Here is an 11,571-nt window from a genome sequence, read left to right on the forward strand (position 1 = left end):
TCATCAGGTAGGCGCAGTCCCCGGGTTTCCGTCAACCTTGTGTTCTAGTTGAACGAAATTTGGTAAACACACTCATTTGCATACCAATTTGGTTTTGACGGGAGACTCACCTGGGAACCAGCTGAATCTCTCGTTTATGCTGTTTCTAAGCAACTGAACGTGCTGCACAAGGCCAACTCGTTTCACTTGGTACGACATTCGAGAAATCGTGATATATGTACAGACGACGCGCTATACTCCTCGTAAGGTTGCTCTCATTACAATTGATTTATTCCGACCGTAAATTGGATTGGGTCTCCTAATTGTTCAGCTGTAATACCCACGGTCCGGACATCCAACTATCTTCTTCATAGAGCCATTCCAGTTTCTGAAGTTTATTCAGATCAGTGTATTCACCATCACACTACCCTTCTGATAGTTCAATGTGATACTAATGGACCTCTTGGACCGTGTGTCGACTTGAGGATGAGACTGCGTAAGCCAAGCAGATTCGTCTGTATTGGAGAACGGTAGGTCGTCATCAAGGTCTTCGGTTTCTATTTCAAATAGATCAGAATCCAGAAACTTATTTGTCGAAAAGCCAAAGCATGCCGGGAATGAGACGAGTCCAAAGTTGAGGTTGAAAGGTCACAGGCATCATGTGATTGCTGGATGCTATTCATTGGCGACACGATAATGGTGTAGTGCTTCAACGATTGATGGCCAAGAATTGTTAATAAACGTATGACCTTTGTTTTCGCTGTTCCGCAGCGAAACTTGCGTTAGAGTGGAGAGAACTGCCAAGTGACGCTAATTAAATGTTTGATTAAACCAGTCCAAGAAACGCTAAACCATGACGCGGATAAGGGCACATTATCTGAGACAGAGCATGTGCGTACAAACTATACTGCTGAGTGAGTTCGAAACCAAGTGTGTTCTGTCTGATGATGTGTCATGAAACGACTGAAAGGCAGGAGATAGACCAGTTAGTTTACTGGTACACAGAGGACTGCATGATCAGAAATCCTCCCTAAATAAAACACACAACAAGTAACCAAGGTAAACACGTCGAAACGTGTTGACCCAAGTCCTAGAAGGAGTTGGGCTAAAAGCGAAGAGACAGCCAGTGAGACAGAGGGACACAGTGATTTGAGAAGGGTGAGGAAAGTAGGGGGAACATAGCTGATGTGAACTCAGAAGGGTATTCACTATGGCAGTACCAATTAAATGAGGCAAGGAATACGAAACAGCTCGGGATAAAAGATAATCGTTCAGCAGTAACACCCTAACTGCCATGTAACCCGAGGGAAGCACGAGGGCTGGGATACTGCAAGGTTGCCCAAGCCTAGACAGGACTTGTCCAGAGGCTGGGGTTCGGTCAGAACCACGGACCCCCGGTCAGTAGGCTTGACTTCGATGATGGGTGGATCAGCGCCTAGTTCCAAACCACTGCATGCGCGAACAATCTAACTGGAACACCATTCCATTCGTTGGATTCACCTACGGAATACGCCGTTTTCCGGATTCTATATCATGACCAGAAACTTCACTATTACCCTGAGACGACTACGAGTGTAAACGCGGTGCTTACTCACGTAAGTGGGACTGGGGACAGAACTCTGTCAACACTGGGCCGATCCTCAAGACCGAAGAAAATCAATCACACATGATTTCCTTCGGAGCATGGCTACCACGTGCTGGGGGATATAGAAATAGAAGTGACCTGGAGGAACCTGGAGGTCAAAATCTCTTATCCAATCAAGATAGGAGAACTAGCAGACTGACAAAACCGATATTAAGAAAACGGATGAAGTTGGGGGAGGACAAAGCCCCCTCCTTACCTTTGCTTGGTCAATTGTCGCGAATTCTAAGAATGCGAAACCCCGATGACCACCGGATGGTTTCTGGGGAAGGCGAACCCTGATCAGTCCCCCAACTGGACTGAACAGTTCGGTCAATTCTTTCTGTGTCGCTTGAAAAGAGACATTACGGCACAACAACACGGGTTTTGTAGGCTCTGGAGGCTTTTTGTTTTTCTTTCTCTTCTCCTTGCGTTCCGTTTCTTTCTCCGTGGATGAAGACGGATGTTCGACATCCGGAGAAGCTTCAGTGATTACACCTTGCGGCGCACCATCCGAAGTTTGAAGCTGTTGTTTTACGCGGTCCTTTTTGTTCTGATACTTACGAGCCTTGGGTTTTGGGGGCTCTTCTGGGTAAGCGTAGTCAGTGTCCATAGGTTCATCTGATGTGGTCCGAGGACACTTTTGTCGATGGCTGTTTGTGTCTTCTTCCAGGGGGAGAGAGGTGATGAGCTCGAACTCGTCCTGTGTTGTTCTGAAGAGGAAAGAACAGAACTGCCGATTCTGTGTGGATCAACAACATTGTAAAATAATGCAAACTTTACACCGGAATCGCATCGGTTGTTTCTAATATGAATGGCGGGAAGAGCCGTGAAATTTGAGTACGATAGGCAGTCGCGTAATGCTCCGAAAACCTATTACGAAAGCACAGTCGTTTTAGATGTATTGGCACCAAAAACTAAAATATCTGTTAGAGAAGTGATCAGTCGGTAATCCAGCCCAACTAGTAGCGTTTCAGTTGTGACCATTTGTTTCTCCAAACTATCGGTGACGGGAACAGCGGACAGGTTGACTTTCATAAATCTACTGTGATCCCCTAGAGTGACACCTACTTCGAAACCCCTCTTGTCAGTACTCCTTATCATCAGAGACAGCAACATCAGCGTTGAAATTGATGTTTTACAACCAGACTTCACGCCAGAAGGTTCGTCCATATGGGAAGCTACAAGACGGAGGACTGAGATTAGAGATTTAAGGTAGCCTGGTACACCAGGCTATTCGTCGTATTCTCCAACACAATCCGATCAGTTAACCTGACACGAACGAGATAGGATCATCTACAAAATATGGGACGAATAGGGGGAGAAGATCTCTGCAGCGACCAGCTCTCTAATGTGGTTGCTTCTGATAAGTCCCTACAATTTCTCTCAATAAGTTTCACGGAACAAGATGCCTTCATCAACATCTATCAACATCACTGACAGTAACGCCAGAGGAGAACATTTGTGCTCTACTGCCGTGTGAACATATTAGGCTAAAGTCTTATAATGGAAAGAGGAAAAAGGGACAGTGAGGGGAGGGCTGACCTACTACAAACATCCGAGATGCCTGCACTTCCAAAGTATCGCAGACGCGCAACAATATAGTCTGCATTGTAGTCTGACACGTGGGGCCTTTAGGACAATCTTGATACCAGAAGTGGCGAAAATTGGTAAGCGTAAATATAGTCTGAGATCCGTGTGTTGACTTCGTTCGTCACACTATCGTCCGAGCCGATACAGCTCCCAGAATAAGTATAGTGTACCACAACTTCGAGTACCATGCTTAGAGGCATAACTTTCTAATTTGTGAGCATTAAACACATTCAGCCGAGGAGCTGAATGACCATCTCTTCTCAAAAAGGAGAACACTGTTGCCTGCGTTCTGGTTCGGACGGATATTAACAAGGGATATTAGGGTTCGCCACACGTCCGATTAAAACGGCGACTGTCTATTTCAACATCCGATTAAAACGGTGACTGCCTATTTCAAGAAGATTTGACTTCACATCACGCGCTCAAGTGGTTAGAGCGCGAATTTACCGACCGGAAGGTCTGTGGTTCGAGCCCAACCCCTGCCTCTCGACTTCCCGTGTCTAGGCTTGGGCAACCTGGCAGTTTCTCAGCCCTCGTGCCTCCTTCGCGTGGCATGGCAGCTAGGCACCGAAAGGGTGTTACAGCTGACTGGTTATCTTATCTACTTTAATGAAGAGCCTGGTTGTTTGAAAAATCGCTTTTGTATGCGTTCAAGATAATTTTGTCTTCCAAACGTGGCCAACGCTCACGTGAGGAATCACCATGTGAACATGAATTATTCAACGTTGTCACGCTATCTCCGAAAAAGCCTCAATTCCCGAAGCCAGCTGAACGCCAGTCAGCTGACTGCGTGCGAACCACGTTGTTCTTTAAGAAGCCCCGACGTACCACGAGCTGGCTACGAATCGGGCTGCTCATTCCGACTTCACGAGGGTGGTAGAGTCGTGGACTGGTTAACAGCTGAACACTGATGAAGCGTGTGATCAAAATCCTAACTGGTCCGCAGTCGGCTTTTTCATGATCTTATGTACTCTCAATACTGTTTCCAGTGGACACACGGGACAGAACTTCTAGGCCGCGCTGTGGCTTGACTAAAATACTGTTCAGCTGTAGCACCGGCGGTTCGGTGCCTACCCGTCATGCCTTAAGAAAAAAGCACGACGCCTGAGATACCGCCAAGTTATTTAAGTCTAGACAGGAGCGGCCAAGATCTCGGAGGTGGGTCTGAAGCACAGAACCTCTCCAGGTGGACGAAAATATCAGCAAAACTGATAGCCATGATCAAAGAATGGTGTGCAGAATAGAGTTCTGCAACGTTCGGCGGTAGAACCAAACTGGCTACAACCCCTATCGTCAATTAGCCGTACTTTCAAAGGTCGACAACGTCTCATTACTACTCTACATTCAGCAAGTAGTGTTGGTCTAATGGGCATCCGATGCAGTTTTTGAAAACATTTTGCTCGCCCAAAAAACCTCGGCGAACCACATGAGCATAGACCGAGGTTCGCAGCGAAAAACTCCCGTTGATTTGTATGTATCGGTGCAATGGTAGGGAAGCGTTCAGAGCCCCACAGAATCTGCAGATTTGGTACACGGATTGGCATTAACGAACGCCAACTGGTCTTGCCCCATATGTATGGACAACTCAGCCTAATGTCACACACGTGGACTAACGATGAGGGAACGAAATAAACAGGAACTCTAGTCCTGAAGAAATCGTTTATCAAGATTGGTCTTCAACCAAAAGGCACGAAAATAGCTTTGGGGCTCCCAAACAAACGAAAGAGGTGAAGAATCAACGGAGTGGCAACACTTTCTGGAAAGTTTGTTTGGAAACAAAAACCCTACCTTGGTTCGTTTCCAGTTGCAGTGGGATCCATGGCTGTTTCGTGTGCTCGCTTCCGCTTTCGTTTGGATTTCTCCGATCGTTCCTTTTCTTCATCACCTGGTTCCAAAACCACGTCTGAGCGGTCTTTCAAGGCCCCCTCCGGTAGCCACTGGAGGTAGAGGATACTGTCCCTATACTGGATAGAAAAACACACATAGTTCCTTACTAGTCCGCAACAGAGAAACCATATGAGGGTCAGCTACATTCCATTCGTCGAACGATGGTAAACGAGATCACAATGGAAATATTGACAAGTGTGCGTCAAGTTCTACGAAAGACAAAGGCATCTGTTGTGCGCGGAAATGATCCCTTGGTCCAAAGGAACGGTGGAATGAGCGGGGGTCTGAATAGCCAGAAGTGGTCGGTTGTTTTTCCAAGAGGGAGCGCAGCGACCCTGAGATACGTTTAGGCAGTTCCTTTTGTTAGTGTTGGTTGTCGTTTGTTCCATCTTCTTCCCGCTTCTATAGAACTGGGTATATTCGTAGAGGTAATACACTACTCATAAGGTTGCTGAAAACCCTTCTTGCTATTCTTGCTCACACGTAAGCCAGGGAGAACAGCCACGCGTTGTATACCACAACTAATACTGGAACCAAAAGGCTGTTGCACAGAATACACAAACGTAAGCTTACTACTCACAGGTTCGTATGCCAGATAACGGTACATCAGACGAGCCTGTTGGGGTAGCGCAAATTCCACGATTGCTGTGATGCCCAGAGGAGGAACAATAACTGACTTTGGCCGAATGCGGCTCGTTGTGAGTGTTTGGGAATCCTCCGATCTCGCAGACTTGGAGTAACGGCTCAGCAGCTCTCGAACTTCCAACGCAGTTGTTCCAGCCGGCAAATTTTTGATTAGGAAAGCAGTCCCCGATAGTTGTCTCAGGGTGCCGGCAGCTTTGGCCTCTAGACGATCACGACGACCAGATCGCGAATTGTCGCTCGATTCGGGGTCATCAAAGGCATCCAAATTGACTCCGTGCTTTTCAAGGAACTCTCGCATTTCTGAAACCAATTGAGCCTCTGCATGGGCTAATCGCACGGCAACGGAACCACGTTCAGATGGTTCCAAAACTTGTTCCTTTAATAAGATGAAGGGAAAGGGTACGCCTGAATTGTGTATTCAAGATGACGGTGGTGAAACAAAATAGGCGGGTGTGTTCAGAATGCAACAGCCATACCACCTCCTTAGTACGAAGTCGACTATCAAGGTCAACCTAACAGCTTGGGTCACTTGTCAACTTGACATTCCATAACAATACCCCGCAGTCAGGAGTGCTTGGTTCCACCAGACACTGGAGAGGTGTTATGCGAAGGATTTCCCCGTAAAGCGTCCAAATTCACTTCGAATTGGTACAGAAACGTGGAAAACCAATGAAAGCAAACATCATACAATTGTTTTAAAGCTCAATCTGCGCTCTCATACCCGCCACTGGCCTTCAAAGAGTTGCAGGGCCTTTCGCAGTGCCATCTGGCTAAAGCATGCCTATCCACGACCTGACCGGTGTCAAAAAACGCGAAAGGCTACAAGAGGCAAGCCACGAAAAATGATGAATGAGACACTCCATCAGTTTGTGGGTAAAGCAAAAATTAACACTGAATGCAAGGTTAATTAGTCAAAAAACACAGTATGGAAGCAAACAGGGCTAAGAAAAAATGGAGCTGTACCTTTGTCAGACCAAATTTCGCTGCCAAGTACGTGGCGACAGCGTCCGGTCGTACAAATAGTGTATTCCAGTTGTGAGCTGTACCAGCCGAAGCTTTGAGTTCCTGCAACCGGGTCGTTTGAAATTCGGACAAGTGGTTTTTATTCTGCCTGTTGTCACGACCTTCAGAGTGTCCCGGCTCGGATGACTTCTTTTCTGGTGGGTCTTCACCAGGAAGTATGTGAAGTAGTCTACCCTAAATGGAAAGGGTGAAAACGCTGCTAGACATGGGGCATGAGAACTAGCAAATGCTCACGGGAAAAAAATACTTTAGGATGGTTTAAAGACAAGTGAGTAGCATAACTGCACTGTTTTCTAAAAATGTGCGGATTCCAGGCGTTTTACACCACTTGAGAAATAATTTTGAATTTGGCAGATCCTGGATCTAAGTGATTGGGAAAAGACGTGAGTACGATGATAGTAGGTAGCATAGTATAGATTATAGAACTGTGAGAGGACAGATATTTGAGTGAGGTTGGGAAACTGTCATAAATGAAACTCGAAAACACTGTTGGCAAAATGGAATTTCGGCAATGGCTTTAGAAGCTGTCTATATAGGTAGATAGCAAAGCAAACGTGGCTAGGCCTGCCACGTACGGTCCGGTGCTTCCACGACAAAGTCGTTTTAGTACAACACGAGGGTCGGTGTAACACCCCTTCAGTGCCCAGTTGCCATTCCGTCTGAAGGGAGCACGAGGACTGAGATACTGCCAGGTTGCCTAAACCTAGACAAGAGCAATCGAAATTCCGCGGCTGGGTTTGAACCACAAACCTTCCGGTCGGTGAGTTCACGCCTTAACCACTGAGCCATCTCCAGCTCTACAACAACAGGGTGAAGCGTGAGGGATGAGGTGCTGTCAGGACTAAACGGGAACAGCTACGACAGCGGTAGTCTCGAATCACAGTGCTTTTGTCCAACAGACGAAACCCTAACCACTTAGATACCTCAAATGACAGTGTCCCTTTCGTTGGTTATCTCTCTACAAAGTGATAATCATTCAGCTCTAACACCCTTTCAGCGCCTAGCTGCCATGCAACCCGAAGGAAGCACGAGGGCTGGGATACTGCCAGGTTGCTCAAGCCTAGACAGGGGAAGTCGAGATGTCACAAACCGATAAGCTTACCATAAAGTCGGTCTTGTCCAACTTTTGAAAGGCTGTGACAGCTTCGGCTGGAAACAAAAAAGTAACGAAGGCAAACCCTCTGGATACTTGCTGCCTCATATCATACGACAAGTGAATATCACTCAAAGAGCCTGCGAGCAGCTACTGGTCAGCCAAGAGGATATCCTACCGTATTTGGAAAAGAGCTTTTCCAGATCCTGTTCTGTACACTGAAAAGAGAGGTTCCGCACAAACAAGCGTCCAGACTTGAAGCGGAAGTTAATTGGAACGGAGCAGAATTACTTCTCTGATTGCAGCCTCTAACTCTTCCCGACTTTTAACTGGCCACGGAGCCGGTTGGGCTGACTCAACTTTCTCCTTCTTCTTACCACCTCGTTGGTTAGGCTTGGCTTCCCAGGGACTCAGAAGGATCGTTCTGCCATGAATGCAACCTTGCTTTTTCAGCGCCTTTGCACAATCTTCCTCTTGTCGAAAATAGACCAAAGCCTTACCTATTTACAATGGATTACGTGAACCCTTGAGTGAGCATCGAAATCGAGAACGACCTACCGTTCTTGAAGAACTGAGTATCAGTCACATGCAAGGGGTGGAAGAATGCTTTGATCTCCTTCTAAGCGACAAAACCGTTAGTTGAGTGGGAAAGCACTTACGACTTTTGTGCTCTGATGCAGATGACTGACTCGGACGCAAAAATTCACCATCGACCTGTAGGAAGTGTAACCAGAACATGACAAAAATCAAACGAGAAAGATAAGAAATTGAATAACGGAAAACAAGGCACACAGAAAGGAACTATTTTTTGACGAGGACGTGACATTACAGGGCCATCACGAAGGGACTGGACCTTACCGTGGTGTGACGGTTTGCGCACCTTAGCGATCCAGTGAGCTATACTGGGGAGTGTCCCCGCGACAGAGTCTCTCATACCAGGTTGATCAATGGTTAGTGGTCTGACGAACACAGTCTCCTGGCCCTCCAGGTTGGGGGTTGGAACATGTGGCGACTTATAGAAATGGTAATGCATCTGCACTTCTTGCCAAACACCGCTGCCTTGCGGTTAGGCTGTTGAGTCAAAAGCTTTGATTGAGGACCCTAATCGTCTTCCTGTCTAGGTGTGGGCGCCCTGGCAGTATCCTAACCCTCGTACAACCGTACGGCAGTGAAGCATCAGCGTTGAACACTGATGTCATGCTGTCGATGGTGATAATGACCAGAGCTTTTAAATTTGGGGAAATCGTGGGTATGGTATGATGTAGTTTGTTAAGATAAACATGTGGGCGAGATGGCTCAGTGTTGAGATCGCCAATTTATTGACCGAATGGTCCGTGGTTTGGAACAGAATTCCGCCTCTTGACTTACCCTGTCTAGGCTTAGGCATCCTGGCAGTATCCCAGCCCTCGTGACATGGCAGCTATACACCGAGTTTTACAGCTGAACGCTTATCTTTTTATTTATTATTTAAGATGAACATTTCCAACACCCCTAACCTATAGGCTGTACTAGTGTGGATAGTTGGACAATCGCTTTGGGCCAAGATTAGTTTTTTTTAAATAATACCAGCAATTGGTAATCTGAGTCTTCATACTGATGCTTCGATATTCTCCACTTTAGCACCTGATTACGGCTCTGTGTGTACGAATGGAAGTATGAGAGGTTGGCGTTGACGATACCAAGTTTTGAAAGCTTCTGCTGGACGGAAGCGTCTGAAATCCAATCGATTGCTTTCTGTCGGTCTAGTTACACGAAAATTTTGGGTTCATCGTGGTCGTTTTTATGGGTGAAGTGAATCAGGAAGTTAAGTTGATGAAAGATATTTCAAGAAATACATATTATGGTCGTTGGTTTGTTCCCTGAGCTGGGCAATTAGAGTGCAAACGTTTCATAGACCGAGGTGACATCATTAGTCCGTTGTTAAGGCGTGTAGTGGTGCGTAGCGATGGGTTGGTCGAGAGTTACAAGTTTCTTGGTTCGTTTAGTATGCACGTTTTATGTGTACGTTCGCGTGTTTGATGAATTCAATTGTCGCAGTATTTGTTCGTCGCTGAAGTTTTCCTTAAAGATCAAAACATCAATGAGTGGTCACACTGGTCTGTCTATAGTTGATCAGATTTTTTGGTCAAAGCAAGTAGTTTCCTGTGGCAGAGTAACTGCTGAAGGTCACGAACCACACTGAATGCATTCAATTCAAAGAAAATAGGGTAGTTGAGTCAAATTGATATTAAATATCAAGGGATGCCAACGAATACAGTTTTGTGTTTGCCGCGACTCAAAACGGGAACAAAACAGTCACCGCTATTCGCTTAGCGGTCCAGGCGTCTCACCCACACTTCCAAAGCCTTTGAGGCATCGTATTCCTGATCGCCTTCATGAAATCCAGGGTTGGGTGAATTGTATTTACCACCTCTGTCCCATTATCAAAATGCTTCACAAGTCCGCAAGACGAGAATGTCAGATCCACCTTGACTTCCGTATGTACTGCGCGATTAATTATTGACAGATACCGGACGTAAGTGACAAAAGAGAAAGTTGCTCGTAAGTCATAACAGTAGGTTCCCTTTAAAGCAAATTAACGGAAGCCCCTAGTAACCGAATCATGTCGACCTGTCGCACTACTTCATGTGATAAGCTGAGATTTTTTCCATGTTCTCATATGTGGGGATCTTCCACAGTTTTCAATGGAGTGGAACTGTCTTAATGCTGTCATTTTTTCTCGAACTTTCTGCATCTTGTTCATTTAACAAGATTGGTTTCTGCTCTAGTGGCCAGTGTCCAGTCCCATTGAACAGCCTGACTAACAGACAAGTATTTCAGAAAGTTACGATGCGTGACATTTTAGACCCTCCGGTGGAACTAGCGTACACTAGGGCTACATTGCTATTTTATAGTTCGTAGTTGGTGTGCATTGCATACCACTGGTTCAGCATAGGCACTCATTCATATAAGTTCACTATCAATGCTAAACTCGTCCATGCTCTTGTTGTCCATAGCTCTGATAAGCCTATTATGCAGGCTTTACACACGTGGGTTTTTTCTTTCCAGCATTGCCTGATTGATTTGTCATGTTTGCGGTGGTAACGCAATGCCAGGAACGTGTGTGGTCACAGCGCAAACAGTGAAATTTCATGCGGGCACTGAACCATCATCCATGCAATCTTGCGGTGTCCGTGCTTATTCATAAATGCTCGCCCGTCTGAATAACTCACATCGCATTTTGCGTGGGTGTCGTGAACCGCATCTTTTTCGTCGCCATTTTGTCTGTCCTATATTGTTAGATGAAGCCATATGAGTGTGAGCAACTCTCATATGACTGGCAAACAAACTGTGACTGGCTTACTGATAGCAAAGGTGTGCTTACCTGAAACACCATCTATGTCTAGTTTATTATACTGAATCACAGTCAAACTAGTGGGTCTATTAAGCTACTTCGCCCACAGCAGGATTTTCATATCCAAGACATCTAGCTTAGTTTAACCCCCAGAGGCATGCATGAATGATATCGGCAACGAAAGTATGCAAGCTCTTTGTGTGACTCAGCTCTCAAGATTTTTTCATATGCCCTCTGTCTGGAGTAGGAAAGCCACGTGATTACAACTGACAATCTATCCTAGCGGCTTATTGCTACCGGTGAAATATCAAGGCATACTCCATAAACAACAGTTACAAGCAGGCGTTCAACACTCGCTCTGGGGGCAGTGGTGAGACGCGTGATGTTCAACGGTCA

General features: G+C 46.1%; 2 protein-coding genes across 2 annotated transcripts in view; one reads left to right on the forward strand and one right to left on the reverse strand.

The window, feature by feature from the left end:
- The window catches only part of T265_12709 (hypothetical protein), a gene marked incomplete at both ends in the record, with an annotated part of 29,588 nt that extends 22,056 nt beyond the window's left edge, over positions 1–7,532 (forward strand). Inside the window, 2 exons of the mRNA XM_009165059.1 lie at positions 3,849–3,983; positions 7,356–7,532. Coding sequence (XP_009163323.1) covers positions 3,849–3,983; positions 7,356–7,532 — 312 coding nt within the window. The remainder of the gene's footprint in view (positions 1–3,848; positions 3,984–7,355) is intronic.
- T265_12708 (hypothetical protein) overlaps positions 1–8,554 on the reverse strand; it is a gene marked incomplete at both ends in the record, with an annotated part of 9,832 nt that extends 1,278 nt beyond the window's left edge. Inside the window, 9 exons of the mRNA XM_009165058.1 lie at positions 1,821–2,313; positions 4,982–5,157; positions 5,661–6,101; positions 6,689–6,922; positions 7,851–7,981; positions 8,020–8,095; positions 8,133–8,341; positions 8,400–8,460; positions 8,501–8,554. Coding sequence (XP_009163322.1) covers positions 1,821–2,313; positions 4,982–5,157; positions 5,661–6,101; positions 6,689–6,922; positions 7,851–7,981; positions 8,020–8,095; positions 8,133–8,341; positions 8,400–8,460; positions 8,501–8,551 — 1,872 coding nt within the window. The remainder of the gene's footprint in view (positions 1–1,820; positions 2,314–4,981; positions 5,158–5,660; positions 6,102–6,688; positions 6,923–7,850; positions 7,982–8,019; positions 8,096–8,132; positions 8,342–8,399; positions 8,461–8,500) is intronic.
- Between the last annotated feature and the right edge of the window lie 3,017 nt (positions 8,555–11,571).

Source organism: Opisthorchis viverrini, assembly GCF_000715545.1.
Source record: "Opisthorchis viverrini unplaced genomic scaffold opera_v5_11, whole genome shotgun sequence".
NCBI lineage: Eukaryota > Metazoa > Platyhelminthes > Trematoda > Opisthorchiida > Opisthorchiidae > Opisthorchis > Opisthorchis viverrini.